Source organism: Anguilla rostrata, chromosome 14 (assembly GCF_018555375.3).
Source record: "Anguilla rostrata isolate EN2019 chromosome 14, ASM1855537v3, whole genome shotgun sequence".
In the NCBI taxonomy this organism is placed as follows: Eukaryota; Metazoa; Chordata; class Actinopteri; order Anguilliformes; family Anguillidae; genus Anguilla; species Anguilla rostrata.
In genome coordinates, this window is record NC_057946.1 from 10899404 (window position 1) to 10916815 (window position 17412).

General features: G+C 51.4%; 1 protein-coding gene across 5 annotated transcripts in view; it reads right to left on the bottom strand.

Annotated features, from left to right (window-relative positions):
• erbin (erbb2 interacting protein) overlaps positions 1 to 17412 on the bottom strand; it is a 94823-nt gene that overhangs the window by 19105 nt on the left and 58306 nt on the right. For all 5 annotated transcript variants that reach the window (XM_064307355.1, XM_064307354.1, XM_064307358.1 and 2 more), the window contains 10 exons: positions 16485 to 16574; positions 15865 to 15921; positions 13664 to 13727; positions 11810 to 11884; positions 10116 to 10260; positions 8623 to 8695; positions 6035 to 6164; positions 5801 to 5916; positions 2076 to 2145; positions 508 to 607 (listed from right to left, as the gene is read on the bottom strand). In XM_064307355.1, coding sequence (XP_064163425.1) covers positions 508 to 607; positions 2076 to 2145; positions 5801 to 5916; positions 6035 to 6164; positions 8623 to 8695; positions 10116 to 10260; positions 11810 to 11884; positions 13664 to 13727; positions 15865 to 15921; positions 16485 to 16574 — 920 coding nt within the window. The remainder of the gene's footprint in view (positions 1 to 507; positions 608 to 2075; positions 2146 to 5800; positions 5917 to 6034; positions 6165 to 8622; positions 8696 to 10115; positions 10261 to 11809; positions 11885 to 13663; positions 13728 to 15864; positions 15922 to 16484; positions 16575 to 17412) is intronic.

The window sequence follows — 17412 nt, forward strand, 5'->3', positions numbered from 1 at the left end:
CAGAGTCTCCGTGGAGACGGGCGGAGACCGCGGCGTCGGGTGGCCTTAATTAAGAGCTTCCGTTTCAGGAGGTATCGCTTTTTTGGGGATGAAGTTCGCATTTTCAAATCTCATCTCACAGCACCGCGATACCCGATATCCGTTACCTAAAAATGTAACCCTTGGGGACTGGGGACCTACCGGACAGAAAATGAAATCACAAAGAGTATCTGTGTGTCGTAATAATTGATGTTTTACAGAAATGTGAGACGCGTGTGTGACGCTGCTGCCCTTGCCTCAGACCCGCCTGTATGAGGCGGTGCACACTGCACAGTGTGTTTGGCCTTCTCTCTGCGCGGCGCTAGCTGAGCGTAGCCCTGACTCTGGCTCAAGGCCCTGCGCTACAGCGGGCTCAGACTGGGGCTGCAAACGCTCTCTGTGTATAACAGCACGTTTGAGCGGCTGTGTGGCGGCAGCCGGCGCTGCCCCGCCCCGGGCCTCTGGCCCGCCCGTGGGCCGGGTACTTACAGTCGTCGGTCCGGGTTTGCTGGGGGAACATGTAGTTGGTGAGCACCGTCTTGTGGGTCTCCGGGTCCTCCTCCTTCTGCAGGGGGATGAGGGGCTTCGACTGCGGGACAGGAAGTGACGTCGTCAGACCGACGCAGACAAACAGGCGCGTGTGTGGATTTACCACTAGCCAGACACTTGGTTTTTTATAGCGAGTACGCCCCCCCCCCCCCCCGACCCCCACCAAAGTAAAATGTTTCACTTCAGTCTCCACTGACCCCCGCATGGCACAATGGAACATTGAGCACCTGGAAAGTACAGGTCTCGATATCAGCACATATCTGCATTTCCTTCTCAGCAGTCATTCAAATAATTCAGCGAGGTGAACTTTGTGCTGTGTGCAGGAGTCTGTTTAGAGTACATACGCTGATGACCCACTCTTGCGCTTATGAAACAGAAGAATGAAGGGGAATGAGTGGATCACAGACAAACAAACACATTAAAAAGTCGCACAAATGAGAAACCGTCAGGTGCTCTAAACGCTCAGGAGGCACTGCGCGCATTCAGAGGCTGAAGGCTAAACAAGAAAAAACAACACACAGGACCGCGGCTGGCGAGAGGAGATCTCCACCGAGCGTTTCACATCTCACTCAGTTTACTCATTACAGAGTGCAGCAGGAAGAGGAGCTCTCTGAAGCCCACGCGCATTCATACTGCAGCAGCGTACGGCTGAGAGAAAAGAACATCAAAACAAAACTAAACTAGGTAAAAGCGTTTCTCCTCAGACCGCGTCCACGCCTGCCAGTGCTGCCAGCCCTCCGCAGGGCTTCTGGGCAGCGCGGCGCTGGACCCCGTTTGGGTGGCGGGAGCGGCGGGCCTCGGAGTGCAGCCCTTCGTGCCGCACGCACGGCGCGTTTAGATCAGACGCAGCGGAAGCGTCTCGCTGCCGCAGAGCCCTGCCGTCCGTCCGGCCACCCGCCCGGTCTCGGCCCGGCTAACAGGATCACGGCCATCGAGGAGAGGCGCCGTTCCGCCACCTCCGCGGCGAGCGTTTCCGATGACGCCGTGGTCTCCGCGTTCGCCCGAGCGCAGCGCAAAAGCTCCTCATGAATATTCATTTCATTACGCTTTGGCGGGGGGGGGGAGTGGGAGGCGGCTACTGGATCTCCAGACTCCGCCCGCGAGAACGTGAGTGGCCGACGTTCACGGAGCGCGCTCGTTAAGCCCCTCCCCTCCCACAGAGCTCGGCCAGGGCGGCTGACAGCGGGACTCAACACACACACACTGTACCCCACGTGCCCCTGGGCAGCAACCGGGGGGTCAAAAATAAAAGAGTAAATCTATTATTTACATTCAGTGTGGAGGGGACAACTTCAGGTAAGATATTATAACGGTTGTGGCCATTACTGTGAATATTTACAATTATATTGTAGAAGAGCAGAAACGCTTTTAGACACTGGTGAAAAGGTCAAGGACAAAATGCTGAGCAAGAGAACAAACCAGCTCCCAGACTTGACATCCAGGAGAAAGGCAAAGGAGGTGACGCACTCAGACAGCACACAGACAGACGGGAGGTGTAGGCCCCCTACCTGATTCTCCGACAACCACATGGCAGTCAGCTGGCTCAGCTTGGTGAAACTGAAGGGAAGGTTCTTCAACCTGTGGAGAGCAAGGGGGACAAGTGTTACAGCCAATCCCAGCAACAGAGACGCATGTTATAACCAATTACAGCAAAGGTGCCATGTTGAAGCAGAGACAGTTTCAGCCGAGACTGATCAGACGGTAGCATCAGCCAAAACACACTTTCAGAAATGAATGGCAGCAAGAACTAGGAAATCTTCCATTCATTGTGAGTAACTGTGCCATGGATTACACAAAGGAGTGCTAAGCCTGTTACTGGGCAAAAAAAGGAATGGAAGTCAACTGGAAATTTCATTAAGGGCTCTACTTAAACCCTGATAACAATGATAAATCTTTTATTCCCATTTTCTCTTCTGTATCTAGGAAAGAAAACTGGCCTGCCTCAATGTATGGTGAATCATGAGTCGTGATGACTAATACTTATCCAGCTAGAGAGCGGTTTTGATATGATGATGTTCCACTTTCGGCACCAAAACCATTTTTCCAACACACGGCATCTCATTTTATCAGGTTAGGACCTGAGCCGTGAAGTGCAACAAATGTAAAAGCTAAGCTAATGCCACTGAATGCCATTACACCATCATCCATTGTGCCTGCTCCTGCTGCCACATCTCCTCATTATCAAAGTATCTCTGGTAACAGTCAATAACAGCAAGAGGCACATTTTATATATGATCGTAGCAATGAAGGTTACATCCATTCACAGCAAATGCAGGTGCATGTAATACCTTATCGCGGACATAGTGACAATAACGGAGGAACATATTACAACCAATCACATTAAGGGAGGCGCACATCAGATCCAATCAGAGAACAAAAACACCAAACACCACTTCTCACTTCTCTTTTCCCACAAGGCAGGCCAGTGTGTCCAGGAGGACTACGCAGACACTGCTGACGTTTATGTGATGGAAAAGAATATTTATTGGCCAGTGTTGTCAAGGTTGAGCACCTTCATCAAGGACACCACAGCAGTTGGGAAGAATCCTGAGACAATATCAGGCACCGTGAATCAGATGCCAGATGCCTGCACACTGCCGTTACTCCTCCTTTTCAGATCAGACCAAGAAACACGTGACGCACAACACAACCAGTCCATCACATCTTCACAGTACCTTCAACATAAAAGTGGCCAGAGACCGTGTGTGTACTAGTCACACACATCACAGAAGAGAAGAAAGCCCAGCTCCCAGCAAAGCCCCCACAGCACCAATGACCCAGCGACACTGGCTGGGCTGCAGCCACAGGCTCAAAGCGCAGTACACGCAACAGGAGTGACCTCATTCAACCTTAAACGGTGCGCACTGGCGGAAATGAGCTTCCCTTTAAGCCACCCCATGGGGGAGCCGTCTGGCAATTTGTGTAGGAAATTGGGTTTAGAACCGAACGCATTTGCCTGTATCCAGTAGTTACGGATATCTGCAGGGAGATGTACGTAATTCAGAGCCATGGGCAGAACCGCACTGCAGAAAGCATAAACCAGACCGGCAGAGAGCTGTCCCAGGAGACGGGAGCGTGTTCACCCCCCACCCCTGTGTAAATGTGCAATAATGCAAGCCTGTCACTGAGCACAGCCAGACAGAGGGAGCGCCCCCTGCTGACAGGGGCCTTCCTGTGCTTTTCCATAGTCTGCTTCTTCAGAGCGCATGGATCTGTCCGTGGGCTACACCTGCAGCTCTCTTAAGCACTCATTTTATAACAAGCATTCACACAACACTAGTGCTCATCACAAGAGTAACACAGCTATTGGACAAGCAGATACAGTGGGACTGGTTGCACAGATACTGGTACTGGACCTAAAATGGCACTCAGTACATGTACCTCTTTACCACTCAGCCATCTCCGGAACAGCTGCCTGGGCATCTCCAAATACTGAGGCACATTCACACATCTGTTTGCTTTCCTGAACATGCGCACGCACACACACACGGCTTCCATATCCATCTGCTATAACTGTACAAACTACAGTGCAGTGTGTTGAATGCTGCTGTTGACAAGCTTGGCACTGATCCCAGGCCAATGCACACAATAGTCAACAGTGTTATTCTAGTCCAGCCCAAATCAACACCATACTGGAGAAACACTGCCTGCTCTTCCAACGGCCTTCCCACAATGCACCTCTCAGTTTCCCACAATGCTGCGGGCTAGTTTCTACCGCAGAGGCGCTTGTTGGGGTTCTGTTTACAATAGAAGTGCAGTGAAACAGCGATTATCTAACCCCTCTTTGTTTAAGAACCCATTCAGCGTTCAGCGGACGCTGAAGCATACATGGCGGGTGACCGGGGAGCAGAGTGGGCTAAGCGAACGCACGCAGACAGGCCTGCCCATTACGACAGGCCTCTATTTGCCTGCCCGTTTGGTTAGCATTAGCGAGCAGGCCCTGCCTGCAATCCAGGCCTGTTATTGGGCCAATCCAGGCACTCGACACAAACGCTCGTGTGCATTCACTGGCCCCCTGCAGCAGTACATATGGACACATTTTATTACCTCAGCCAGTGATTGTGTCCACTGTTCACATGAACTGACGACAATGGGCCCCGGACTCTATAGGAGGCGAGCTCTCAAACGCACGCGTGGCCAATGGCTGGACACGATGACAATGAGGCGAGTGTGCGAAACGACGGAGTGAAACAACCCGCACACGCCGCTGGTGGCTCACAGACAGCTCCTCCAGCCGCAACACACAACTGCAGGAGCAAACATCAGCACCTGCTAACCAACAGTGCAGGAGATCCACGCGATGAGCACACAGTAGCATCGCGTGTGAAACGAAACCGTGAAACAGATGCAAATCTTTAATTACGAGCATCAGGCGCAGTTGAGAACTATTTGTACAAAGTGTTTTCACAAAGCTCTCAGAAGTTCACAACAGCGAGTGAGAAGTTGCTAAAGTGGCAGGAAGCTCCTTTGTGGGCAGCAGCGTGGCTGAGCGGTGGGATGATTACTACAGAGCGCGGGATTAGCTTAATTCTTTCAGGTTGGAGTCTGCGGTCCTGGGCGTTCAGAGCTCCGCGGATCCAGGCGCGTCCTCCGCGGACGGCTCTGCCCGGGCCCTGAGGAGCCTCCAGCGCCCTCGGGCCTGGGAGCTAAGCGCTGGCGTGTCCCTCGGGAACAGCCTGGGGAAACCGGGCCAGAACAGCCCGTCCCCAAAGTCTCCCAGGGGGACCCGCTCTCCTCCCCGCCCCGCCCCGCCCCGATAAGCAAAGCCAGGTAACGATCCACTGGTGCGCGTGGATCCCAAATGAAGGGAAATGAAGGAGGGGGTGGGAGGGGAAGGGAAGGAGGGTGGTGGGAGGGTTTAGGAGGGGAGGGGTAGAGATGGGTGGGAGGTTAGGAGAGGAGGGAGGAGGTTAGGAGGGAGGGAGGAGTTAGGAGAGGAGGGAGGGAGGATGGTGGAGGGTTAGGAGGGAAGGAGGGTGGGAGGGGTTAGGAGAGAGGGGAGGGAAGAGATGGGTGGGAGGGTTAGGGGGAGGGTAGAGAGGGTGGGAGGGGTTAGGAGGGGAGGGGAGAGATGGGTGGGAGGGGTTAGGAGAGGAGGGGAGGGGAAGAGATGGGTGGGAGGGTTTAGGAGAGTAGGGGAGGGGAAGAGATGGGTGGGAGGGGTTAGGAGAGGAGGGGGAGGAGTTAGGAGGGGAGGGGCAGAGATGGGTGGGAGGGGCTGCTGCAGACTCACTTGTTGTCGCTCAGGTTGATGACCTTGAGCTTGCTCATGTCCCCCATCTCCTCGGGCAGGGTCTCCAGCTTGTTGGAGTGCAGGAACAGGACGGTGGCGCTCTTCCAGTTGCCCATCTGCACACAGAAACAGGCGTCAGCAGGAGCCGCGAGCCCCGCCGCTTACCAACACGACCCCGGGGGGGGGCGGGCGGGGCGGGGGCCCGCGTGCGGACAGCTCTCGCACGCTGCTCACCTCCGCGGGCAGCTGGGTGAGGAAGTTGTGGTCGGCGGCGAAGGTGCGCACGTTGACGCACTGGCCGATGGAGGAGGGCAGGGCCTCGATCTCGTTGAAGCTGCAGTCCAGCTCGTCCAGAACCGTCAGGCTGAGGGGAGAGGAGAGGAGAGCGGAAGGGTTCAGATTCTGCCTTGTGCCGGTGGGACCGTTTTTCTGAAAAAAATATTCTCATTCGTATTTCCTTTAAATCCCCAATTTGGAGCGCCCAATCTGCTGTCGGCCCCATCCTGTTGCTACGACACCGGGGGACTGCGGCATTAAATACTGTAATGGGCCCAGAGCCTGAGCATCAGAGAATTAAATAACTCCAATAAGTACTGAAGACAATGTTTCACGTCTGTGTTTCAATTACAGCCGAAGGAGAATGGTAATAATTAGCAGTAGAATCTGAAATAGAAAGCTAATTTCCAGCAGGCGCAGAAGGCCAGCCCCCTCTCATTTTCAGAGCTGACCGCAGGCACAGACTCGAAGCCTGTTGCTAAAACAGAGAAGGCCTCTCTCTTTAACGGGGTTTTGTACACAGCGGCTGTTCTGGAAAGCGAGATCCGCTGTTTGGTTTTTTTCGCGGGCGACGGCCCCATTGTGACTGAGGGGTAAAAAAAGGTTATCCTCCGGTTCTCTACCAGCGCCGTTCTAATGCGTTTCTATTTTGGACCTAAAATAAATAGGCAGCACTTTCAGACTTCCTCAAAAGGACACAAATGGCCTCAAAGACCATTTTGTACCGTGCACCAAATTTAAAAGCAAGAAGCTGAAAGCGCTTTGGCCAATGAGAGTTAGGTGGGAGGTACAGTGCGGTTATTTGATGACACACATAAAGCAGCAGGGGGAGAGAGGGGCTGAAGCAATCCCTAACACTGTTTGCCGATCAGTGGGGGAGCCTGTCTGTAAGTCAATGTTTGCCCTGTGCCCCACCTGCCGGGCAGGAAAGCCTCCTTCTCTGACAGCCAATCAGCATGAGATTCATGCACACAGGTCCCCCCGACAGCCAATCAGCGTGAGACACACACAGTCCCCTGACAGCCAATCAGCGTGAGTCACACACAGTACACACAGAATCACAGCTGATGTTCCACCCTATACTAGTCCATAAATGCAGAGATCTTACAGTGTTCTCTCCATTAGAACACAGATGAGTTCCCGTTCCAACGTACGTATGGAGCGAAACATCTGCGCAGTAATCAACATATGAATACACAGAGCATGAAGCGCGACCTCTGACCTGCCCCATATTTTAATGCCCCCGTGCTTAGCGTCAGATTTTACGTCTGCTCTGTGAAACGTGGGCTCAGGCCGCAGTGAGCAGAGCCAAAATGGATCCCAGGGCGAAGCGCAGAGCGAATGAATGAACAGGAAGATTAAACGATTAAGATTAATCAGCGCGCCGCGCGACCCTCGCTGGGATTGAGCCAGAGGCCTCGCCATCGCGCGTCCGTAATCCGCCTCAGCTGCTTCCCCTAATCTCGGAATAGGAAATCCGATTTGGCGCCGGGGATAATTGGGAAGTTTGGAAACAAACCAGAAAACCCGAACGCTCACAGAAGGGTTGGGGGGGGGGGGAAAGGAAAGGAGAACTGTAACAGAGGGCTGCGCGGTGCGATAGGGCTGGCAGCCTGCGGTGCTCTGTGCCAGGGGCCGGGAGCCTCTCGGGCGGGGTGTGAGAATCGCCGGCCTAACGGCACTCTAGCGCCTCCTCTGGCGGGGGGGAAATCAGGACTAAAGTTCCTCGTCGCGGCGATTGTTCACAGCAAAAGCTGAAAGGGCCAAGAGTCAAACACGTGCTGCAGTCTGGAGAAAACGCATCGGTGTGCAGACACGGATCTGACAGGGAAGGCTCGCAAAGAAGATCAATACTGGATCATTCTGGACTGGAAGGTCACGCTTACTACAGCGCAATAAAGATCACATTTTGCATTAAAGAGCATTAAAGATTTAATTTACAGAAAACAAATCAAACATTTCTCTTCTGAAAATGAGATTTTAAAGAACCTTTGTTCTTTTATCTTTGACCTCGTCAGGAGAACTAAGTACCCTTGGCTCATGAGGGTCATGGATTTGGATTATTTGGTTAGGTTCCCTCAGCTGTTTAAGAGGATCCGGTTTGGCTTGTTTTTTTTTTTAATATGGACGCCACTTGGCAGGATCAAATGTCACTGACACAATGACCTCCAAACGATAAGTACTGTGCAACCGCGCCAGCTGTCAGGACACGATCCCATTCAGCTCTGGATTAGTGTCAATAATCAGAACAGAAACATCAGAGGCTTGTGCCGCTCAAACAAAATACTTCTCCAAATTCCTCTATCTAGCACCAGCACCGCCAACAACCAGAACCGACGACCAATAACCATCAAACCTCTCTGCTGCTACATGCTAGCGGCTGTTTTCTCTCAGCTTCCTGCGTGCGTACGGTCGAGGCCGCGATTCCCCCCGGGGCGCTGACATCACCCCAGCGAGCCGTCAGCGGCGGCCGGGAGCTCCCGGTGCCTAACTACGCCGCGCTGTGATTGGTCGCAGCGGCAGACCCTGGGCGCGCAGACACTCACCCTCCCACGGAGTCCGGCAGGTACATGAGCTGGTTCTCATCCACCTTCAGCGCCGTTAATTTCTTCAGGGAGCCTGAGGAAGAGGAAGATCAATCAGTCAGCCGGTCGAAAAGGACACTCTGTGCTCGGAACCTTCCGGACTGCCTTCCGTGACAGATGAAATTTTTTCATTAAAAAAACGGAGTCTATGGAGGCACGAATGTCAGATGTTTTCTTGTTGTCATCAGTACTACGACTGGCTTATGATAACTGCACTGAACAGAAAAAAAATTTCATCTGCGGTGCAAATTTATCTTTTATCGGGAATTGAATTTTACAAACAGCTAATTTCTCGAGGAGAAAGAAAGAGGCCGTTCCCTTTATAGGAGTGTGCTGTTTGAGTTACGTTCATATCATACTGTCTTGGGAGGTATTATGATACACTACATTATGATCAACAGGACAGAAAATGAGCTCCTCTGTGGCAGTATAACTGCACATACGCGGTCATATTCGGAACGCTGTGTTCCCCACCATGCTTCGGATGCCGTTACATTTTTTTATGTGCCGTTTATCTGATCTTATTTCACGTGACACAGCAGCCATGCTGATTTGACGTGCACTAGCAGTTCAGGGGTAGCGCTGTGAACAGCACAGGTAGAGAGGAGTCAGGCTGGAGCACGGAAGAGGAGAGGGGTGCGTGGGGTGGGGGGGGGGAGGGGGGCCTAATACTGCTACTGTGAGCTGCAGAAGGGCTCCGCAGAGGAGCTACCTAAACGGGCGGACATCGTCCCGGCAGGAAATACAGGTGTTTCACGGTTTCACACAGCACACAGGTGAACATGCGTCACGCAATGTCCAGACACTGAGAAGACCGACTGCGAAAAGACGGCTGAGGAGGCTCAAAGCCGGCCCGCCATGGCAATGCTGGTGCTGCCTCGTGTTTGTGCGCCTGGCCCCGTTTGCCCATAAAAAAGCTCCTTTTAACAACGCTTCGGTATTTATTTGCGTAGTAGGGCTCTGAATCCAGAGCGAACAATACTGCCTACATTTCACGTGTAATGCTGCAAAACAAAAGCACCAGTGGGATAAGTGCCTTTGCTTGAGAGAGCAGTGACAGCGGGCAACCCCGGGCCCCACACCTCTTTTGAGCGCACTGCTGCTCGGTTGCCATGGCAGCAGAGAGCAGTAGAGGAGCAGTGTCACTGGGCTGCTCTTCATTTCCTCTTGAGTGCGTTCAAACTCATGACCCCTCTCCACCTACCCAGGCTTTATTTTGGGCTGTTACAGCCCACAATCTCTCTGATGGACCCCAAACACATCATTTAAAGTGCAACATCCTCTATTTACCACTGTTTGTATGTGTGAAGGTGTTTTTGTGTGTGTGTGTGTGTGTGTGAGCGTGAGCATGAATGTGTGAGAGTGTTTGTGTATGTTAGTGTGTGAGTGCATGAGTGTGTGTGTGTAAGTGCATGAGTGTGAGTATGAGTGTGTCTATGTATACTGTATTATACCTATGGACCCAGGCAGCTGGGTCAGGGCGTTGTTTGACAGGAGGAGGTCCTGCAGGTTCTCACAGCCAGAGATCTGCTCATCCACCATCTCCAGATTGTTCTTGGACACGTCCAAATAGGACAGCTGCTTCAGGGTCCCCATCATCTACAGGGACACACACACACAGAAGAAACACAAATTAAGTTAAATTAGCTCCTCACACGTTGTAGCTCCATGGAAACCAAACTTGAAGCTGCGTGGTACAGAAGTGAAGTGATTGGAGGACCACGAGGACGCGAGGGAAGGAGAGGGAGGCAGAGGAAACGGGGCCATCACAAGCACAAAGCTGCTGAAGAGCAGGACAGGAGCACAGAACACCCTCTCAGACCAGCACAAAAGCACCGCACATCTAACCAATGCAGACCACAGCAGCCGACGCTAACCCCCGCCTTCCACGCATACATCAAACTCTCTTTGCGCCGCAATTGGACAGAAATGAATAAGTGACAGAAATGAAGGGGGGAGGGGGGGGTTAATGGCCTATGAATGTCCTGACAGCCTGACGCTCACAATCAGACGCTGATTAAACCGCGTCCCGCGATAGCGGCTCTCGCGGGCCCCTGCGTGAGGAGCTTCATCAAAACGCTAATGAATGCAGAGAAACTGATTTCAGCGAGCGGAACACGTGCAGGCCAGCGGACCCTTCCACCAGCACCATAAAGGCACACGCTTAAAGCACAGACACAGGGGCACGTGCACTTATTCATTTTATCTTTTCTTAAACGTAACTTAATGAAAGAATTTTTAGTCCAGTTTGTTGCTTTCTGATGCAGAGTGTAAATCGTTTAGTTGCTGTTTGTAAATTTGATTTGATTACTTTCGTCTATCCTGTAAAAGTTTGGGCTCGCCGATCTTAATCAGCGGGCACAAACTCTGGGCTGACTGATCTTAATCAGGGGGTAGCAGCCGGTAATTACCGCTAGCTGTGGCAACGCTCACAGAGGCCGCTAACGCTTTAATTATCACCTTTCTAATACGAGCTGGCCCTTTCAATGAGGAAGAATCAGACGGCTGCCTGGGTGAAAACCATAATGTCTTCTGAACCAACCCTTCCATTGATGAATTTATGGCTAAGGCTTCCTTTTCCAATGCACCTGTCCCATACGTGCAACATTTAATAAAGAGTGAAAGCAGTTCTGGTATTTACGTACCCTATGGTAATTACTAATTAGCTGTGAAATGAGTTTGGTAAGAAGCAATTTTATTGGAATTTTAAGAAATACACTTAAATGCCGGCATTTCTTTAGAAAGTAACGAAACTATTCTGAATGGACAAAATAAAGGAGATCCAAGTTACTTTACTTGGTTTATTTAAGCAAAAAATTGTGGAATATAGCCGTATATATGCAAAGGAAACTAGCAGGAACAGACTTCCCTAGCCATCAAGGGGATTTGCCTGAGCGAAACCAGCAGGCAGTCAGCGATAAGAACACAACACTCAGCGCAGCTCAGCAGAAATTAATGTAACTGAAAGTTACTGTTCCCTGCACTGAGGTTTCGTCTAAAACTGAGCCCCACATTGTGTGCGCGCGCGGCCCCCTTCAGAGAATATAAAACACCGGTGCAGCAGGGCGGAACAGGCAGGGGGGACGTGTGCTACACAGGGCGTGTGACAGAGGAGGACAGCAGAGGAGAGCGAGAACGCCGCCTTTACCCCAGGGAGGAAAGTCAGTCTGTTTCCATCCATCCACAGCTCCTTGATTCCTGTGAGCTGCTCCAGAACCTCAGGCTGGAAGAGAGGAAATAAAACATTTTCAGCTCAAATGCTACGGCGTGCTGCAGTGTGCTTCAGCACAGCAGCTATGATGAGCTTCAGTGTGCTTCAGCACAGCAGCTATGATGAGCTTCAGTGTGCTTCAGCACAGCAGCTATGATGAGCTTCAGTGTGCTTCAGCACAGCAGCTATGATGAGCCTCAGTGTGCTTCAGCACAGCAGCTATGATGAGCCTCAGTGTGCTTCAGCACAGCAGCTATGATGAGCTTCAGTGTGCTTCAGCACAGCAGCTATGATGAGCTTCAGTGTGCTTCAGCACAGCAGCTATGATGAGCCTCAGTGTGCTTCAGCACAGCAGCTATGATGAGCCTCAGTGTGCTTCAGCACAGCAGCTATGATGAGCTTCAGTGTGCTTCAGCACAGCAGCTATGATGAGCCTCAGTGTGCTTCAGCACAGCAGCTATGATGAGCTTCAGTGTGCTTCAGCACAGCAGCTATGACGAGCTTCAGTGTGCTTCAGCACAGCAGCTATGACGAGCTTCAGTGTGCTTCAGCACAGCAGCTATGACGAGCTTCAGTGTGCTTCAGCACAGCAGCTATGATGAGCTTCAGTGTGCTTCAGCACAGCAGCTATGATGAGCTTCAGTGTGCTTCAGCACAGCAGCTATGATGAGCTTCAGTGTGCTTCAGCACAGCAGCTATGATGAGCTTCAGTGTGCTTCAGCACAGCAGCTATGATGAGCTTCAGTGTGCTTCAGCACAGCAGCTATGATGAGCTTCAGTGTGCTTCAGCACAGCAGCTATGACGAGCTTCAGTGTGCTTCAGCACAGCAGCTATGATGAGCCTCAGTGTGCTTCAGCACAGCAGCTATGATGAGCTTCAGTGTGCTTCAGCACAGCAGCTATGATGAGCTTCAGTGTGCTACAGCACAGCAGCTATGATGAGCTTCAGTGTGCTTCAGCACAGCAGCTATGATGAGCCTCAGTGTGCTTCAGCACAGCAGCTATGATGAGCTTCAGTGTGCTTCAGCACAGCAGCTATGATGAGCTTCAGTGTGCTTCAGCACAGCAGCTATGATGAGCTTCAGTGTGCTTCAGCACAGCAGCTATGATGAGCTTCAGTGTGCTTCAGCACAGCAGCTATGATGAGCTTCAGTGTGCTTCAGCACAGCAGCTATGATGAGCTTCAGTGTGCTTCAGCACAGCAGCTATGATGAGCTTCAGTGTGCTTCAGCACAGCAGCTATGATGAGCTTCAGTGTGCTTCAGCACAGCAGCTTTGATGAGCTTCAGTGTGCTTCAGCACAGCAGCTATGAGCTTCAGTGTGCTTCAGCACAGCAGCTATGATGAGCTTCAGTGTGCTTCAGCACAGCAGCTATGATGAGCTTCAGTGTGCTTCAGCACAGCAGCTATGATGAGCTTCAGTGTGCTTCAGCACAGCAGCTATGATGAGCTTCAGTGTGCTTCACAGTGAATGAGTGCCCCAAACCTACTACTGAATGGCTTACGGAACACACAGACAGGTCTGCACAAGATACTTTAGGGGTTCCTTTTACATGAAATTTATCTTCAGTTTGTCCGCGGCGGTATCCAAACCATGTGATGTTGTGTGCCTGAAACCTAGGCAGGGTGCTGCTGCTGAACAGACTGCTGGGACTTAATGGGGATTTTAACCAGCACTGGCATTCAGCTCCAGCTAAGAACGCTGGACAGCTACAGGACAGCGGAAGGGAATGGCGGTCAGAGGGTCCGCGCCCACCCCCCCCCCCCGCCGCGACGGCCTGACACACTCACCACTTCCGCGAACTCGTTGCTCCCCAGGTCTAGTCGCTCCAGCTGGGTCAGCTTATGCATGCTTCTGCAGAGGGGCAAGCCAGAGAGATCAGCGCACAAGCACTCACCGCACGGTCACAACACACCTTCCAGGGGACACCCTTCCACACCGCTTAAAATCAAATGTGCTTGGAGCCCAAGACAGCATGTCGCTAATGTCAAGTGGGAGATGAGCCATTCTAGGTTTCACTATGACCGGGGGGGGGGGGGTGGGCACTGCTCGAAATAAACCAGCAGAGGGCCTACATTCAGGAGGCTCACCTGCATGGAGCAAAACCTGTAATTGTTCCAAATGCTACGCAATGTATTTATTGGCGGTTTTATTGCCATTACAGTAAACATTTCAGCCCAACCCCGAGAGAAGAACCATAAACCAAAACCTTTCGTCCCGTCTCCGCAACCGCTTTTTGCCACGTACTGTTAACAGGAAGAAATCAACACCAGGGGCAAAAAATCCACTGTTGATGCGCATACAGATCATCGTTTCAGTTCCGGTTTGAAAACACAGCCAGATAATCACATCGGCTAAACCGGCGGCAAAGCTCCCCGCGAGCCGCGCTTCACATTTATCCGGATTTATCCGGCGACGAGCGCGACCGTGAAGCCGAGGGCTTCGCCTCCGTCTCTGGTACACGGACGAACAACGGAGCCGCGGCCAGACGATTCATTCAAATACACAACTGTTTGTTTCACGCGTGCAAAATGAAATTTGCGGAAACTGAAATCTCCCCCGAGCGCGATCGCCTGAGCCCAGGAGAGGATCTGGGGACCTGTCGCGTTTCGTCTCTCGCCCTCGCCGCGCGGCGAGCGGATAAACACTTCAACCTCGGTGACGCCCGCGCGGCGGGAATCAGGATCGGCGACCTTGGAGCGCCACCGAGGAGCGCTCCGCCTACGCCACAGCAAACACGCGTTCAACCGCATCTACAACCATTATTCTTTTCATACTCGTTTAAAAAAAAAAACAAAAAAAAAAACAAGAAAACTTAATGGAGGTTACGGGCCGCTATTCTAATTAATTATAAGTGGCCGTATCGCGGGCGATGCCTCCTGCGCTGCTGATGAAATTGTTTGATGGTGAGTTTAACGAGGTAGCGTTTCAAATCAATGAAGAGGGCGCGGAAGTGAAAATGCATATTGTGACTCATTTCGCTAATTACGCGATTCTAAATTGTGTAACCCGCTGCCACTTCAGCATCGAGAGCAGAGCTGTCAGTCACATCACGCACATAAAAGAAAGCGCTTGTTACGCCGGTGGGGAGAGTCAGGGAGGAGAGACCAACGCTCTCTCTGTAGCAACATTAATATTGAGAAGCCAGTATGTGGAGTCGTTATGTGGAGTCGAGAAAGAGCCAAAACGCAGGGGAAAACGCACCACCTTCCATAAACGCACACGTTACTTTTTTTAATACACGGGGGAATAACCCAGACTTGAACCGCAACAAAATAACTGCTCCCATTTTTTTGAGCCAATGTGCACGCGATTGCACGCGAGTGCGTGTGTATGCCTGTCAATGTTCTTAAATAAATTCCCTCCACCTGACATTACCCCTTTCCCTTCCCCTTCCTCCTCCACGCTCCAGCTAAACCAGTCAGTTTGGGGAAAAGGGGGGAGGCCCTGAGCCACACTGCTCCCTACGGGCCACCACGAGCATTCAGAGGGAGTTTTCCCCCAGGGAGCACCACCGCGTAGCCGCACCGACTCCTCGAAACTCGAGGAGAGGGAGCGAGCAGCTCTTACAAGCTGCTGCGGCCTGTGGCAGGGGGGCGGCCATTATGTGACCTGGAATCTGAAACCATGGCGACTGGGTTACTCCTTCCTCATTCGTTTCTCACGTAAGCCACGTAGGACGGAGTGTAGCACAGTGGGTAAGGAATTGGGCTTGTAACCGAAAGGTTGCAGGTTCGATTCCCGGGTAAGGACCCTGCCGTTGTACCCTTGAGCAAGGTACTTAACCTGCATTGCTTCAGTATATATCCAGCTGTATAAATGGATACAATGTAAAATGCTATGTAAAAAGTTGTGTAAGTCGCTCTGGATAAGAGCGTCTGCTAAATGCCTGTAATGTAATGTAACGTCCACAGGCTCTCCGTTTGAAACCTCACTGCATTTTCAGCCTTAAACACCCCACGGTACATGACCCATAAATGCGCAAACTTACTTTGGCAAATTCTTCAACTGGTTCTCTCTCAGTTCTAATATCTGAAGTTTGGTCAACCTGAGGAGAGCAAAAAGACAAATTAAACAGCTATTGACCGAAGGGGTTCACATAGCCCTGCGTACATGAAATCTGTTTTTGTTAAAAAAAAAAAACAATTTTGTTAAATGAACAATGAAAATATATAATTCTTTTAGTTTGTGTCCTTTATTTGGAATGTCTTTATTACAAATTGGGGTTTAGATAAAGATTTCACAGGTTTATTTTAACATTTTATACAAAAATAATGACCATCCCCATAGGGTTCACAAACTTTCAAGCAGCACTGTATATGGAAACAGGTTTCATGTGCGTTCACGCTTCTGAACCTCACCAGTATGGACTGATGTTCTCACACTGGTTATACAAGCAACCACCTGGGTGCTCACAGCCAGGAAGTGCAGATGCAGTAATCACTGCGGGATCGGACTTCCTGTCTGAGACGTCAAAGGGGCGGTCTTAGCGCGGGGGGGGGGTTGTGCTTGACACGGAGTCTTGGAGGCGTAGATGATCTGAAGCTCACGTATAGCCCGCACCCCCCAAAAACTCCCCAAGGCCACAGCGGCGGGGCAGCCATGACTCACCTGCCGAAATTGGCTGGCAGAAACTCCAGGAAGGCATCGTTCAGATACAGCTGAGTGAGGCTGAGCAGCTGGGTGAAGCCTTCTGGGAGCCTGTGGAGACATGGGAAATGTAGGCCATGAACCCATCAAGGAGAGGGAACGTGTGTAGACACAAGTGCACACACACACACGCAGACACGCACACACACACACACACACACACACACCTTATCGGCTGAACATTCAATCCTGCACCATGGTAGAAATCAGTGCAGCAGGAGACAGTAAATGCTTTATTTAGCACTGCTATCAGGCCAAACGCGAGAGATTGTGCACCTCACACCAGTTTGGAGAGAGGGCTTACAGGAACCGCGGCTCGCGTCCGTGCTCCCCTGTGAGAGCTGAGCGGACGTCACGGGGTCACGCCTCCACACACAGGGGTGACAGACACTGACTCATGTCAAGAGAGATTTATGACGCACCCAGAGATCACACCGCTGACAGGCACCGGAACAAACGAGGACCGGAATACGCACTGTATAGTGCGTCAACTCAACACGGTGCGTCAAAAAGCATACAGGGATCAGTATATCTGACATCAAATGATCCCGTATAACAGTGCATTCGTATCACACAGTACATCACACACTCACAGGTATCAGACCACAAGGCTGAAAGCAGCATAACTGCAGTACAGTTATCTCACACACAGCGCACATAGTGTGCATGGGTGGCATGAGAACACCTATGTACAGAGGAAAGATATTAGTGTGCACTTCCAGCCCAAAGCGGGTTCAAGTGCAGGATTTAAAAAAAGAAAAGAAAAAAGGTTAACTTCAAAAAAGGAAAAAAAACACCCGCACACCGAAATGAAAAGCTTTCTGTTGCAAAGACCTTCGTCGGGCATCAATGTGCAAATGGGAGGAGCACAACTTATACAGGCCCCACA